We start from the raw sequence: 17662 nt of genomic DNA on the forward strand, positions 1-17662 counted from the left end.
TTTCTCATCTCATTTTATATTGAATAATCAAAATATGTTGAAATTTTTTAAAGTTTTTATTATATCTATCACAAAAAGCATGAGAAAAATCGAAAAACAACCCATATGTTAAATGTCTTGGTATTGTATTTTTTTCAATTGAATTTTCAATCTCGTTATTTTCTCTGTCACATAATTACAAAGAAAAAGTTCAGTAGTATTTAGAAATCTTGTAATTGTGTTTAATTAAGCAATGAAATACTATTGAATATTAAGAGATCAAATACATTAAAACATGGGTATAAGAGTATTTATTTTGGGACTTACTCATAAGATCAGTCATATAACAAATAAACACGGATTTTGAACATTTTTTTTATCGGGTAAAAAAAATAAGGAGATTATAAGAACATGATACAAAGATTTTAGCTAAGGGGTTGATTTGTGCATTTTTTAATATTTTTGTAATGTGTATTGAAATATAAATATAAAATTTTTCAACATAGTGTGATTACCCAATAAAAAATAATTTAGTTGTCAAATACATTACTTATGGTTTTTTTTTAATTTTATTTACAACAAACGAAAGTAAAATTTTAGAAATAGTCCCTCTGGTTTACATAAAATCTCAATTTAGTCCCTCTATGAGAGAAAATGACAAATTTTCCCTTCAATTCCGTTTGTTTCATTGACGACGTCAGGGAGAGGGACAAAATTGAGATGGAATTATATCTATAGGGTTAAAATTGATACAATTAATATTAGAGGGGCAAAACGAGAACTCATATAAACTAGAGGGACTATTTATAAAATTTTCCCTAAAAAAAATACAGGTCTCTACAGGGCGAAGGTTAGCAAGACCATTATACTTATACTTTTTCAATTTAAATGTTTTTTAATTTTGTTAATCAATATATTTTCTTATAGTATCTATTCAAATAATAATAATTTTTTTTTAAAACGTACAGGATCTATTCTGAAATGGCCTATTTGTGACATCAATATTTCAATGGTCATGTTTACATTGACTATGTCTTAATTGTCATAATTTGTAAAGCTATGTCCCAAAGGTTATATTTGTAACGGCTATATTTTTAAATGACTATATTTCAATGGTCATATTTGTAACAAGTACATTTTCTAACTTGAACTTATATAGTATAAAAGACAGAGGAAGCTATGGTACACAGGGTATATCGTATGTCTAAATTATGACAATTTGTGATTTTCATTATGCCGATTTTTGATTTTCTAATGCATATTTATGACTCTAGTTACGACTTGTACTTTAAAATTTACCTGTTGAACAGGTCATTAGTAGGTTACCCATAATTAAAAAATATTGTTGTTGTATAACCATAATTATTCGTACTGGAATCCATAGTACTTGTACCATAACCAGATATATGCGTACAATCTCAAAAATTAAATAATGTTAGCCACAAATGTTATAACAACACTATAAATTGGCATTATCTTACCACAATGAGTCGTACCAAAAATTCTTTGACTCGTATGATATTTCGTAACAAAATCAAAATATGTCGTACCAGAACCAACAATTGTCATACCCTAGCCAAAAATATTTGTAAAATGCCACAAATTTTATAAAATAACCACAATTGTTATGACAACACCTAAAATTGTCATTTTCTTAACACAATGTGTCGTATCAAAAGAAAATATATTTAAATACCACAAATGATAAAATAAACCACAATTGTTATAACAATACCATAAATTAACGTTTTCTTACCACACTGTGTCGTATCAAAGGAAATTAATTAAAATATTCCGTAATAACACATGTCTAAAATACTACAAAATCAGTAATATAACCAAATTTGTTATGACAACACCATAAATTGACGTTTTCATACTCTTAACGTGTCATATAAAAAAAATTCAATCCGTATGTTCGGTTAACGATAGTTATAATCAGCAAAATACCATTCCAAAAATTAAGTAATATAACCAAATTTGTTATGACAATACCATAAATTGACGTTTTCATACCCAGAACGTGTCGTATAAAAAAAAATTCAATCGGAATGTTCGGTTAACGATTGTTATAACCAGCAAAATATCATTCCACAAATTGAGTAATATAACCAAATTTGTTATGACAATACCATAAATTGACGTTTTCATACCCTTAACGTGTCGTATAAAAAAAATTCAATCGGTATGTTCAATTAAAGATAGTTATAATTAGCAAAATACCATTCCAAAAATTGAGTAATATAACCAAATTTGTTATGACAACACCATAAATTGACGTTTTCATACCCACAATGTGTCGTATAAAAAAAATTCAATCGGAATGTTCGGTTAACGATAGTTATAATTAGCAAAATACCATTCCACAAATTGAGTAATATAACCAAATTTGTTATGACAACACCATAAATTGACGTTTTCATACCCACAACATGTCGTATAAAAAAAATTCAATCGGAATGTTCGGTTAACGATAGTTATAATTAGCAAAATACCATACCACTAATTATTTTCAATTCCCGACACATTATTTTTTCAAAATTTTAAATTTTCACCATATTATCTTAATATTTGATTCCCTCCGCACTATTTTTTCAAATTCTTATTTGTCCCTATACAATACCTCAATAATTTAAACTAAAAATAAAGTTCTCGTTCAAAATTTTCATCCAAGAAATTCACCAAAAAGTAAATACTATACCCAAATTTTCTAATACAAGTACAATTTCCTCTCAAAATATTAGTCTAAATTAAGTTCTTTCTCTAAAAAATTTAATTCAAAAAATCAAAATTGCTTCAAATTTTCGTGAAAAAATGAGAGGTCACTAAAACAAATAATTATTCAACTGTCTCAAGATACAGATATTTAGGGTGGTGTACTTAACAATTGGCACTATGTATTTGACAGGCAGATCGGTGCCAAACCTTCACCTTATGCATACAAATTCAAATTTAATGGTAGTCCTTAGAATTAGGTTATGGAAGTACAATCTAAATAATTTTGTAAATTTATTGTCATTGTACTTTCTTTTTAAAAAAGTTATTATAGTCAACATATTGATTTACACCAATGGCATAGGCCATAATATGATCTACAAGTGCAGGCCTAGCACTAGGACAAAGGCATTTGAGGCCATTGCCTTCTCCAATTTTCAGCCAGAAATAGGGCCTCTACGTTCAAGAAAGTATTATATAATTAATAGTCTTCAAAATTTCAATTGTGTACCACAGTGATAAGGTGTTGGAGTTTGGACATTTATTTAAAAGATCAGGGGTTCAAGTCTTGCACCCTTCATTCATTTTTTTTTTAAAAGAATGTTGTTTTTTAAGGTTGAATTACATAATTAGTCCTTGTAGTTTCATACTTTGACAAATCAAGTCGTTTAATTTCAATACAACAATAAAATCTAATAATGCACCACCTGGGTCTCACGTAAGGTTTTTTTTTTTTGTTTTTTTTTTTATCGAAATCGTCTATCTTTTACATAATATCAATTACGTCATTCGTACCAAGAATGAAGTTGATGGCTTATAGGTAGACACTTAATTGGATGGAAAATATCATTCTATTATTAAATTTGCGTGCCGATGATGGAGCTTCCTAAACCAGATCGAGGCAAAAATTTACGTAGGTGACTTAATCAACAAACATAAAAAATTCAATGGAATTGATCGTCATTATTGTGTCACGGTCGCATGGCTACCTTACATTCAACTACAATAGAGGACTAGGTTTCATATCAAATATAAATTGCATGTGCAATTTAAATGTCGTTAGTGAGTGTATTTTTAGAATGATCGATCAGTATTGTTAGGATGTTAAGTTATACGATATTTAGCATTGTCGCCAAAATTAGAGATTATCGGATATCTACAACTACGTAATCGAAAGACTTTTAATGTATCTAGATTCATATTAATGTCTAATAATACAACAATTGAGCCCCGTGTAAGCCATTTTTTTCGATCGGACCCTTTTTCTCTTTTACAGAATATGAATTAGATTAAATGTACCAAGAATAAAGTTCACCGCTTATCGTTAGACCATTAATCGGATGGAAATATTCTTTTTTTATCGAATTAGTGAGCCGATGAAGAGGCTTTCTAAATCCGATCATAGCAAAAAAAATTCGTGGATGATTTAATCAACAAAGATAACGCAATCAACAGTTTCGATCGTCATTACTGTGTCTCATTTAATGCATTCCTAAGTTATTGAGAACATCATGTGTGCTCTCTCTCGCAGTCTCTCAGTTTGTATCTTGTTTTTTTCCCGATCTTTGTATGTATCTGGCAACTAGGTATAATAAAATAGGGCGGTATCTCTAGGAGAATATGCCGATCTAAGGGCTCCTATTGCCAACTTATACTTGAGTCGTTGGATTAAACGATTTTTTTCTTCTCATAATTGGAGTAAACCTAGCCCCCTCTCTCCACACTACAAGAAAATGCGGATTTGGCAACACAACGAAGTACATTGGCAAAAGTGTATATGGGTTGGCAAAGGTTTTTGCCGATGAAAAATTTTGTGTCGGCAAGCTGTCGGCGTTGATATGTCGGGAAAGGGTTTCGCCGACGTGAATTGTCCTTCATCGGCAAAAGTATAGTTACAGCGACGCGGGTTTGCATCGGCAATTTCTATCGGCAAATAGTATTGCGTCGGTAAAAAGGGGTATTAAAATCAAAGAGAAAAACACTTTTGCCGATGAGATTTTTGCATCGCCGAAAGTTAATTTTAAAAAAAAAAGTTACTTCTTCCGTTATATTTCCGCCTACCCCATGTTTCGAACAGTGGACGTGAAGTCTCCGTGTCCTAGATCTATCTACCAACGGCACCAACATACTCTTCATTACTAATTTTGCAATATTTATTATATATCACTTACATACGCAGTACATATACAATTTTACACTAGTATAACATACTCTTATATATAGTGTTACTAGTGCTTTGCCCGTGCCTACGGCACTACGCATCCTGGTAGTGCTCGTGCGTAATGCTGTAGGCACGAGCATTTTTGTAATATATTTTATTTTTTTATGTCAACGCCAGAAGCCGAGCAGTGGGTAAAAAGAACCGATTGCATTTTTGTAATATATTTGTAAGAGTGTAGGTGTTTTTTTAAAAGAGTTTGAGAGCACACATCAACCCTTGGATCAAATGAATCTCAGCTTTTCTTTCAACTTGTGTTTGTATGGTCTCCACACTCTTATGTTTTATTAGGTAAATATAAGTACTTTATATATATTTATAAAAATATATTGCATATACATACAAATAACACAAACACATATACAGAGACGGAACTACTATGGGTTACGGGGGCCTTGGTTCGGGATTTTTTTTTTCCAAATTTCAATATTAATATTAGTTATTTTTTGATTTGCTAGGAACACTTGGATATTGTATTTTTTATTGGATGTTATTTGACATTTAAATGAATGTTTTTAGGCACTTGGATATTAATATTAGTTTTTTTTTTTTTGTATTGGATGTTATTAGACATTTCGTATTGTATATACTCTCTCTGTCCCACAAAGTTTTTTTTGTCCACAAATTTAGAACCTAAAAAAAATAATTCAAACTCTCTTTTCGTATTGTATATACTCTCTCTGTCCCATGAAGTTTTTTTTCCCACAAACTTAGAACCTAAAAAAACAATTCAAACTCTCTTTTCGTATTGTATATACTCTCTCTGTGCCACAAAATTTTCTTTGTCCACAAACTTAGAACCTAAAAAAATAATTCAAACTCTCTTTTTGCAAATTACTAGAAATCCATGTGTTCTTTAAATTTTTGCAAAAAGTGAAAATTTAACTTTTGCCGACACAAAAATGTCATCGCCGAAAGATTTATCTTTTGGCGATGCACATTCTATAGCTAAAATTTCCCCTTAGGACAATCACCGACACAAAAATGTCGTCGCCAAAATGCTGAACTTTTGCCGATGCACATTTCGTCGCTAGAAAACAAATTTCGTTGGCAAATATTTTGCGGGAGAATATTTCCCGCCAACCTTACTTTTGCCAACAACATTGCCGATGCACTTACTTTCATCGCCAAAACATCTACATTTACCGACACGAACTAGTTTTGCATCGGCAAAAGCTTACTTTTGCCGACAAAAAATGCATTGCGTCGGCAATCAGGTCGCCTTTGGTGCATTTTCTTGTAGTGCCACGTTCATACTATAATTTTGAAAAACACCAACAGTCCGACGTTTGACGTCCTCTCTCTCTCTCTCACTCTCTCTCTCGAACGTCCTCCCTCTCTCTCTCTCTCTCTCTCTCTCTCTTGATAATCTGATAATTGGGTGAAACCTAATATTGCAGAGGTCCGCAACGGCACCATTGGCACCATCATAAACCACCGCAAACAACTATCGTTGCCACAATCGGTAAGAAGCCGTGTATCAATTCATCTTGGAAATTTTGAGTGTCTATCTGTTGGGATTTTCTACTGCCATTGTGCAAATATTCTTGTTAGGGCTATTAACGGTGCATGGCGTAATCATAACAAAATTTAGTGTCATTCTGGCCAATGAAATCGTTGTTCATAGAAAATGTAATGGTTGTTCTATTATTACATTGAATGTGTTTGTAAGAATGCCTCATACAATTGGAATTGAATTATGTAGCCCTCTTAGTTCAGTGGGGAAAACAGAAAACTCAAGAAGTGAACATGGTTGGTGGGAAAAACTACCATAATCGATATCCATTCTCTGATTAAAAAAATACAGAATCGACTGTAAGTAAAAAACTGTACCTAATATTAAAACTACTGCTTATTAAAGTAAGCAAAATGTAAGCCATTGCCATGTCTACTACCTTTTGCCATTGTCGATCTAAAGAATTTTTTTTGGTAACTCGAGATTGGAGGTTTTTTTTTCTGAAGTAATAAATCATCCACACATCGCGTGGGCCAAAATTTCTAATAAACGCGATGTAAAGATAGCGCATGATGATGTCATGAACTAAAACATAAGTAGGGGATGGGTTTGGGATGGCAGATTACTTCGTAGTTCTTTGTGTGCATAGGTTTGATACTATGAAAAAATCCCAATTTAGGAAGACCAAAAAGTGAGCCAGCCTCAAAAAAGTTGTCCTCACCAAAATGTACTCTCTCTTAATATATTAAAATAGATTTTTTAATCGACACCTTGAAAATATAGTGTTATAACTCATAAACTAGATAACCAACTAAGAAACAAGGAACTCTACTACATTTTTATGCATTTTTAAAATTGTGACAAGTTCCATCTTTAATTCTTGAGCTGTCATTTGTGAGCGTTACAGTTTTTTTTGCAGACCTCAATGGTTGCTACAAATCAGCACCTTCAACCGAAACGACACCATACCAACGCCTTTTTATTTTATAGGTACCTCTTACGAACTTCCTTCCTTGAATTTTTTTTTCCCACATTTGCCACATGTTCTCATTATTGAATTGATAATGTTTGTAGTCATGAACAGTTGAAGTACAATAAAGAAGGAAACCATCGACTAAACAAGGGGGTGAGCGTTTAAACACGAATTCTTAACTTGTGTCCTATAAGTGATGCTTGTCTCTTAGTTTGTGTTATTTTAATCTAATATTTTTAGGTCATGAAGAATATTGGGGATAGGTGGAAGTTGGTTTCACAGGATGAGAAACAGAAGTTCTTGGATATGGAACAGATGAGCTTAGCGCAATATTTTTTAGACAAGGCTGAACTACCAAAAAAAGCTCGACAGGTAACCGACTTGATACGTAGTTATCATGGTTCATAACTAACACCATCTTCTCTCATGCACCAAGAGAGGTTAATTGGGCTAATTCCAGTCAAGAATTTTTTATTTTTCTTTTCTACTTAATTGGCCTACCAAAAAAAGCTCAATAATTTTTTCTTTTTCTTTTCTAGAGGAGAATCCAAACAAGAATTTCTCTGGGATCAATTGTGCTAATAGTCAATAAATTGAACGAACAACAACGACAGGCGGTGAGTGAAATTGGATTGGGAGGTTTGTTGGGGATAGGATGCACACGACTAAATCTTGAGTTGTGCAAATTCCTTGTTCATAACTTCAATCCCAAATCTTGTTCTTTGGATGTACATGATCATCAATTTAACCTCACATTGAAAGACGTTAGTGATATATTGGGAGTATGATCCAATGGCTGTGACATTGACGATCGGGGATCTCTTGAAGGAATGGAGAGTTTGCATGAAAGTGTTGGAGTGGTCAATGGGGTAATTCCTTTGGATGGATTAAGAAAGTATTTCGAAGACGAAAAGACCGTTGATGCTGGTGATGAGTTCAAGCAGAAATTCGCTTTATATGCATTAGGTGCACTTTTATGCCCAACCACGAAGGTATCCCTGAATGTTTCTTCCCTTCATTTCGTGAAGGATGTTGAAGTCATGAAAAATTGCAATTGGGGAAACTTAACATTGCACTCCCTAGTCAGCGGCATCAAAATTTACCAAGACGAAAAAAGGGTTAATATCAGTGGATGTTTGTTTCTCCTATTGGTATGTATCTCAATTATATTCTTACAATTGCTTGGTTCATGTGTTACCTACATAATATATAGATGTACTTCCATCAAATGAAAAAGCACCCACAAATTATGTAACGCGTTAACTTTTTTATTTTTGTTTTTTTGTCATGCAGTTGTTTTACTTGGATAATGTTTATCCAACTTTCGAGGGCACGTATGCTACTACGCGATCGATTCCTCACCTGAATGATTGGGGTGATTCACAACTCAAAAAGACCTTTCGACTATTTCGGAAGTTGGGGGGATTCCATAATGAGGTAATACATTTCGATCACATGCACACATACGCATTTTGATTCATTTCATACGTGAACTGGGTATGTTTGTATGATTAGGTGAAGGTTACTTTCAGTAAGCCGAATCAAATGAACGATCATCATGTCGATGTGGTAAAAACTAAAATTTATGATGACATGCGCCATGATATTGGTGAGCTAAAGCATACAATGATCTCGATGAAGAGAAAATCATGACTTGGGAACAAAAGGCCAATGCACCTGGGGATGGGGTGGAGACACGTCAACAAATTGGTGAGCTTAAGAATGTAGTGTATAATTTACATCAGGTGATCATGAACCACATGGTGCATCCAGATCAATTGGCCACTGCAAATGGGCTTGATTGTTTCAATTCAGTGGTGGAAAAAATGAATGATGATGAGGGGGTGAAGGCTGCAAATAAAATAGGTGCGAATGCAAGAACAAAGATTGTCCACAATCTCTTGTCAGAAAAAAATAAGGCGGAAGAAAGTGACGGCCCATCAATAGAGTTTTTGGGCATGAAGGAGCGGGCCCTAAAAAAGGGTAGAAAAGGTCAAGTAATTAAAGAAAAAGAGGCCACGGATTCACCTCCTGCTGAACATAGTTTGCCAATCTTAGGAAGTCAAAGAGGAAGAGGCCGAGGAGGAGCAGGAGGTCATCGTGGAAGAGGTCGGGGGCAAACTAAATCTAGCCTTATGCATGCTACTACTCAATCAGTCGACATGGGGGATACATCATCATGCAACGATGACTATGCTGCTCCAATTACACGATCAGAAGAGGAGAGAAGGCCTGCTCCATGCTTTCGTTCACCTTATTTTGCTGATGGCGTCAAAAAAGTCCAAAAGTTGAACCAAGTCCAGACCACCAGCATGCTTACTGATGATGATGATGAGGATGTCGAAGTTGCAAATGTAAACCAAGTCCAAAACTAATAACATTATTTGTCCAAGGTCTTCTTGTAATTGAACTAATTCCAAGTCATTTAACAATCGTTGTGTTGGTAACCTTTTGGCAGATGGGTAAGCAGATGGGTAAATTTCTAGATAATCTTCTTGGACCATCGAATGAACAAATTATTCCACAGGTAATTAGTGTTTATTGATGTTGTTTCTAAGGACTGATTTGCTTTAATTTGAAAAGATCTACCGTATAAATGTAACTTTTGTTCTTTTATGTTCCATAAAAAAGAAGTCACCGTTGATCGAAAAAACAAGTCCATCTACGTTTCTAGCTTCAGAGGAAGAAGTGATGGTGAAGTTCATATTCGATGAGAATTGCATACAAGGGTACTCAAGCATTGCGCATATTAAAATTTTAAATAATTTATGAGTTAGTTCTACTTTTAACCTCGTACTATTCTTATATGATGTTACTTCTTCCAGGGAATCTGTCATTGCAATGGGGCTTCATTTTACGGATTCGGTTGAAATTGGTACTCGTCAGTATATGTGTTGTCTAAAACCCTATGCCTGGATATGTACTACCGTAAGTATTGTCTTCGCCTCTCATAGATTAACCATTTCATTAGCTGCTCCAATTTTACATTGTGCGGTAACTTTAATTTGGAACAATCAATGTAGGTCATAAACCTGGTAGTTATTCAACTGACAAAAAAACAAAGGACGAAGTACCTGGATGGGAGGCATAGGATTTGGTACATGTCGGAATATGCCTCGGTGCGTACTCTTTTGTTCCTCAGTAATCTTTAATATGTTATATAAGCCTATCTATTGGACTCGTGCATAGCACAGAGTAAAAAAAAGAGGTCTGTATTATGTCATTCAAATTTTGCAATTTTAAGCGTCTATACTATGTCTTTCAAATTTTGCAGTGTTAAGATTCTTTCCATATGTCCGTATTATTGTTTATTGTATTCACTATGTACATGTAGCAAATGATCATTAAGAATGAGAAATACGAGGGAAACAATGAACGTGTAGCAGGCTTATTCTTCAAAAATAAAGGATACACTGGACCAATTGATGCTTGTGAAGAGGTAATATTGCTACGTATTTGTATGCTAACATTAAAATAAGTACGACCAAAATGGTTGGATGACCACTGTCACGAAAATATTGTTTGATGCATGTGTAGATTTATATACCGTTCAACCACAATAAAGATCACTGGTTGTGCTTGAAGATTGATATGGTGCAACAGGCAGCCTATCTATTCGACTCGAAGCCATCTCGAAGGTTTGGCGAAGACAGGAAAAAAATGGGTGAACTACTGGTATACAATATTTCTTTGCTTTACTCTTTCACTTATTAAGAAAACTTTTCCTCTAGATCATGAAGTAAAAATTATGCATAGAATATTACAAGTAGATTCCCTTGAACAGCTTGAAAACATGCACGAGGTATTGAAGCATGCGTACGGGTTGGATTATGTCCAAGATTTGAGCGTATTTAAGGTGGACTGGCTCTCGGAACAACCCTTGCAAATTGATGAAGATAATTATGACTATGGGTAGTTTGTTATAAAGTACATGCAGAGCTCACCGTTGTTGCCTGGTTTCCAAAAGGTAACTATCGATTATTAATATCTCTTAAACAGAATATAAGTTGATATGATTGTATACACTAATTTATTTTGTACAAAGTTCAATCCAATTGAAAGGCGCAGGTTGCTGGTAGACTTGTTGAAAGATGTGAATAATAGACATTATTTGGAGTTTAGAATTCAGTTTGACATGTATAACATGAGGTAGGTGCACACAGAATATTACATTACAACCCATATTTTGTGTAATTTTGCCTTATTTATTTTTTATACCAACGTTATGGAATCTCATTTCCTCTATGCAGGGATAGTAGAATGCAGGCTATACTTCAGGGTGACAAGGCTAGTATGACTGGCAATGCGGCTAAAAAGTGTGTTCCTTTCCGCAAGAGGGGTAAAAAGTAGGGGTTGAGAATGCTCTTCGTCAAGCAATTTTCATTTTAGTTTTCAATCTGCTAGGGAGTTCTAATGTTTCACTTTTCTTGAGCTACATGGTTACGACTTTGTAGATACGTGACATGTATGTTTTCCCTCTTTCTTAACTATTTTGTAGGGGTGAGTCAACAATTGTTAAGTGTGGGAAAAGAAGGAAAATGAGCTGAGCTATATTTAAAATTGGGAAAGAAAATACTCCAGTAAAGAATTTCCTTTCTATATCACTGTGTCACGTTTTTTTTGTTTACATTTCCAGCTACTTGTATACAATGTTTTCAATCACTGTCTCTTTTTCTTTTTACTTTTTTGATTCTCTTGTCGAGACAAACTAATAGGGATAAAAAAATTATTGCAAAATGAACAAATACAAAAAAATTTGAATAGAGAAAAAAAAAGTCATTTGACTTTTTAATCCAAACCTTAGCGGTGGCTTCGGCGAACGCAACAAAGACTGAAACTGTACAATCGGTATCTAGCTCTCAATTTTCTTGTTAAAAAAAAGCTCTCTTTTGGTCATGAATTTTATGATTTACTGTACTAGTATCGCCAGTATTTAGGAGAAAGAGGATGAATGAAGACAACATGTTTGGGCGTCGGTTAGACATACAGTTTTGCAGAACACTTTCTTGTCAGAAATTAATTTGAAGGAGAATCACACATTTCACAAAATGCCTTGCAAGTGCTATGTATCCGTCCTCAGAAAAACTCATCAATTGGTGTCTTATAATGTATCACTAATCAGGTCATACGTAGCAATTCGATTTATCTGCACGACATAAAAATAACAATTTGGTTGTCTATAGAAGCTCGTCAGGCTTTTACAGGAAGCTGTATCCATAACTCTTTATTCTATTAATACATGAATACCAACTATCATGGGGACTCATAAAGGAGAAGAGAAGCAAAACCCAGGCCAAAATTCTTCGTAAAAGTCACTCCAACCAAAAACAGGCATAAATTCTTCTACTCCTGTATACTTCTATAAAACCTTCTGTAAAAAAAAAATTGCAAATTCACATGAACAACCGATATAAACTAGTTCAAGCTGTTAATGGGAGATACAGCAGTCCACACCAATAGAAGATGAAACAAGACACCAATCCAAGACACCCGCCGAAGACAACACCCCAAGACATAGACACCAACCTGAGAAAATACCAGACACTAATGCAAACGGAGAAAATTTTGACAGGGTTTCATTGCTTTATGGCCTAGCCCGATGATAGGTGCTGAAAAGCACCCATTTAATCCACCTAATCTATACTTTGTTGGTTCGTTTACATTGTTACTTGATATATTTTAGTGTTTTGTAGTGTTTGTAGGCCATGGAGACCGATGGGTGCAAAAACGTGTAATTTGGAAGGTCTTATGGAGCATTGCCGCAAAGATGGGAATTGATCAAATTCTAGCCATATGTTGTGCACACAAAGGAGTTTGGAGTCAAAGTACAGAACTTTCTAAAGTGGAGCCTCCAATTAATTATTAGACAATGTCCAAGGGGGCTTCTATGCAATTAATACATTAAAGCACTACCTATATAAGAACTATGATGACTGCTGACTTGGTGGCAGCTTTGGACGGGGAAAAGAAGAATCTCTCGGCCGGGGGAAGTCAGTTCTTGGACGGGCAACACGACGCACAACATCACGAGAACAGGACTTCGGAGCCCATGGCCGGCTAACTCCATTCTCTAGTGTAGGGAGGTATTCCCGAACAGGTGCAAAATGAGCCCGAGCACGGTCAAAAAAAAGGGTCAACGCATTGTGGACCAGTGATATGAGAAGTCAATGGTCCAGAGAGGTTGTACGATTCTCGGTGCAATAACATGAGACGTTATTAGGACCAAATACAAGGAAAATGACATGAGATGCCACTGTTCATAGAAACTTGTTCGGCAAGAGAGAGCCGAACAAGTGGAGAGCTCCTTACAAAGGATATGGTTCAAATTGTTTCCTTAGGACCAGTAACACGTGAGGTAATTGGTCCAGGCCATCTGTTCGGCCATGAGATGGCCAAACAGAGAGAGAAGTACTATTTGAGGGAACATTCTGGAAGGTTCCAGAGTAGTCATGTCCCATAAAGGGATAAAGATCCCAAGAATATAGGATCTGAGAAAGATACCCAACGAATATGGGATGTTCGGCTCTTAAAGGAAAAGAATCCTAAAAGGACTCTTTTCCATAAACTGATAAAGGAAACGAGACTCCTTGATATCCTGGGTTTCCTATACGAGTTAGGAATCCTATGGCAACATGGATGCTTGGACAGCAATCATCCATAAATCTATAAATATGAGGTAAACCTAGAGGTGAAAGGTACGCAATACATTGCATTCTATTTGCTTTCCTACTGATAATTAGGGTTTGATTGCTAGTACGTGATACTAACAAAGGCATCGGAGGGCCTTTGCCACGAGAGGCAAAGGTGCACTCACTCCTTGTTTGTTTTGCAGGACAGGGGTTTCATTGACAAATTAAGGTTACGTTCAAGAGGCACGTGAAGCCGTAGCATTCCAGTGCTGTTCAAAGCACTACTTGAATTTGTCCACCTACAATTGGCGCCGTCTGTGGGAAACGAAAGAGTTCCCTTTGAAATACGACCATGGTGGAAGTAGAGCCAGCAACGCCACACGACCCAAAGGATGTGTTAATTGGAGGAGGGGATAAGTCTCCACCCGGGGCTCCGAGAAAGCCCGAAGGAGGACACAAAAGGACCACGAGTAAGGGCCACCCCCTTACTATCCACGGCAACTCCAGAAATAGAGATGGAGAGACGGCATCGAAGTCCACGAGAAGGACTAAATCCCATCGAGGGGATGAATCGATTGCACACTCCAGAAGTGTATACCGTAGCGAAGACGTTCTTGATAAGAAGAGGCAAGAAATTGAGGAGTATGCTCGTTTGATAAAAAAACGAGAACATGAAATCAGAGAACTAGAGAGAATCAGAGAACATCCGGAGGACTCTGGACTATCTCGAAGAAATTCTAGAGGCAGTGAATACGCTTTGGTACAGTATCAAAAGGCTCCTTCACGAGGAAGGAGGAGCAGAAGCAGAAGTCTGACCCCGAGGCGACATAAAACTTCTCCACGGAAAGGGAGGAGCAGGATCCGAACACCTGAGCGAAGGAGGGTATCTCCAAGAAAGAGGAGAAGCAGAGGTCGGAGTTCTACCCCCGAAGAAGAAGGGAGTAGAAAACATCATAGGGACAGGTACGAGAGACCTGATTCCGATTGGGAACGAATTAGATCCAAGAAAGGACCGGAGGATGAAGCCATGACTACACGGGAAGCATCACGGAAAGCACTGCAGAATATATCATCCTCCCCTTTTGCAAAAAAGTTACAGGAGGCTAGATTGCCGACTAGGGTAAAGCACGGGACATTCATCCTCTACGAGACAGATGCTGATCCCGTGGCCCATATACAGCATTACCAGCAAGCAATGTTTATGCATGAAGGGGATGATGCAATCATGTGCAAGATGTTCCCGTCGAGTTTGGGGAAGGTTGCTCTGTCCTGGTTCCACAAATTGGGCTCACGCTCCATCCGAACATGGGTGCAATTGGCCGAGGAATTCACTGCACGGTTTTTGACGAGCAGGAAAGCTCCCAAAACCTTTGAGAGTCTTTCTTTTATGAAACAAGGAGAAGACGAGCCGATCAGGACTTATGCAAAGAAGTACTGGGAAACCTTCAACGAGATTGAAGGATGTAGTGAGGAATACGCAATAGCCACGTTCAAAACAGGCTTACCTGTTCGGGGGGAACTGCGTAAGTCTCTAAACATGAGTCCCGTGCAGACATTGGCGAAATTGATGGAGAGAATTGAGCAGCACGCCAGGAACGAGGATGACATCCTACGAGAGGATGGTAAGTTGGCCACCGAGCAAGTAAAGGGACCTATAAAGAAAGCAGACAAGCCAGAGCCCAAAACTTATCGCGAAAGAAAAGATAATGGGCAGGCAAAGAAAGAGCAGTACAAAGATAAACAAGCCCCGGATCCCAAGTCATTCTTTTCAATAAACACGGTTTGGAAAGAGCCCATTTACAGGATTCTTTATCGAATAAAGAATCAACCATATTTCAAATGGCCCCCAACTCTTGGTGGGAATAAAGATGCAAAACGTGCTACGAATCAGCACTGCAGTTACCATAAGGATTGGGGTCACATGACTGAGGACTGTGAGATGTTTAAACGGCATCTTGATGATTTGGTCTCACGAGGTTACCTCAAAGAATTTATCCAAGAAGATTCAAAGGATAAAGACAAGGCAATGGAGTTGGATTACCTCAAAGAATTTATCCAGGTACCTCACAATGATGCTTTGGTCATAACCCTACGAGTTGGGGAATATGATATGGAAAGAATCCTGGTGGATTCAGGGAGTTGCACCGAAGTGCTGTACTATGATGCGTTTAAGAAACTGGGGCTCACACAAGAAGATTTGGTACAATCAGTAACTCCATTGGTCGGATTTGGAGCAGGAGCAGTTTGGCTGTTAGGCAAGGTAACTCTGCTTGTTCGGGCTGGGACAGTGGTGCTACGAACCGACTTCTTAGTGGTGGATGTACCGTCTTCCTATAACGTGATTATAGGGAGAACATGGTTGCACAAGATGAGGGCAGTCTCTTCAACTTTCCATCAGATGGTGAAGTTCCCAGGGTCTAATGGGATTGAGCACATCAAAGGAAACCAAAAGATAGCTCAACAATGTTTGGTATCCATCATAAAAAGAGTCCATAATGCCCACCATGTTAATACTGTGGAAATTTCGGATCTGCCGACCATTGAGGATGTTGGAAAGGACCCAACCGAGAGGGTAGTTGAGGATTTGAAGAAAACACTGATCAACGAGACTGATCCAGATAGGTATTTTCTAATTGGGGAATCACTGCCAGAAGAGGAAGAGAATGAACTGATTAGTTTTTTGAAAACTTATGTCGATGTATTTGCTTGGACACCAGAGGAGATGCCTGGGGTGAATGCAGATGTTATCTGCCATCATTTGAATACAGATCCACAGCATAAACCGGTCATTCAAAAGAAACGAAGGGCAGCCGTACAGCACGTTGATGCTGTAATTGAAGAAGTGGATCACTTGCTGGAGGCCAAGGCAATAAGGGAAGTTTATTATCCAGAGTGGCTATCAAATACTGTTGTCGTCAAAAAAAAGAACGGAAAATGGCGCGTATGTGTTGACTTCACAGATTTAAACAAGGCGTGCCCTAAGGATAGTTTTCCTCTTCCAAGGATTGACCAGTTGGTCGATGCAACAGCGGGATATGGACGGATGAGTTTTCTCGATGCATATCGAGGATACCATCAAATTGCAATGTTTGGGCCAGATCAGGAGAAGACGTCTTTTATTACACCACGAGGGTTGTACTGTTATAATGTCATGCCTTTTGGATTGAAGAATGCAGGGGCAACGTATCAGAGACTGGCGACCATCATGTTCAGAAAATTGCTCGGCAAAACTATGGAGGTGTACATAGATGACATGGTGGTAAAAAGTAAATCTGGGCAAGGCCATATTGCAGATTTGAGAGAAGCTTTCGAGATTTTGAGGAAATACAAGTTGAAACTCAACGCCTCGAAGTGTGCGTTTGGAGTCGGATCTGGAAAGTTTTTGGGCCATCTTGTAACTCTAAGGGGAATAGAGGCAAATCCCGACCAGATAAAGGCCTTACAAAATCTGGAAAGTCCTCGGACAATGAAAGAAGTCCAACGATTAACTGGGATGGCAGCAGCTCTTAATCGATTTATTAGCCGATCAAGTGACAAGTGCAGACCTTTCTTTTAGCTGTTAAAGAAAAGGGAAGGGTTCGAATGGGGAGCAGAATGTGAACAAGCCTTTCAGGATCTAAAGGGATACTTGGCCTCTCCTCCCCTTCTTTCGACTCCAGAAACAGGTGAGTCTCTAATTTTATACTTAGCTG

The 17662-nt window shown here is 36.9% G+C and overlaps 1 protein-coding gene across 4 annotated transcripts; it reads left to right on the forward strand.

Moving 5' to 3' along the window:
* Positions 1-6201: 6201 nt before the first annotated feature.
* LOC131307704 (uncharacterized) lies at positions 6202-11866 on the forward strand. Of its 4 annotated transcripts, none has more exons than XM_058334353.1 (16): positions 6202-6377; positions 7288-7358; positions 7443-7494; positions 7582-7713; positions 7881-8492; positions 8635-8778; positions 8857-9680; positions 9800-9868; positions 9976-10070; positions 10167-10269; positions 10365-10460; positions 10676-10780; positions 10879-11016; positions 11126-11308; positions 11387-11490; positions 11592-11860. In XM_058334353.1, exons 7-14 carry the CDS (start codon positions 8991-8993, stop codon positions 11255-11257), a joined length of 1428 nt encoding a protein of 475 aa, XP_058190336.1. In that variant the 5' UTR covers positions 6202-6377; positions 7288-7358; positions 7443-7494; positions 7582-7713; positions 7881-8492; positions 8635-8778; positions 8857-8990; the 3' UTR covers positions 11258-11308; positions 11387-11490; positions 11592-11860. The 4 variants fall into 4 exon arrangements, with proteins under 4 accessions (XP_058190336.1, XP_058190333.1, XP_058190335.1 ...); XM_058334350.1 differs by having other exon boundaries at positions 6203-6377; positions 8857-9695; positions 9812-9868; positions 9973-10070; positions 11592-11866; XM_058334352.1 differs by having other exon boundaries at positions 6203-6377; positions 8857-9695; positions 9812-9868.
* Positions 11867-17662: the final 5796 nt, after the last annotated feature.

The sequence above is a fragment of the Rhododendron vialii genome, chromosome 11a (assembly GCF_030253575.1).
Source record: "Rhododendron vialii isolate Sample 1 chromosome 11a, ASM3025357v1".
Lineage (NCBI taxonomy): Eukaryota > Viridiplantae > Streptophyta > Magnoliopsida > Ericales > Ericaceae > Rhododendron > Rhododendron vialii.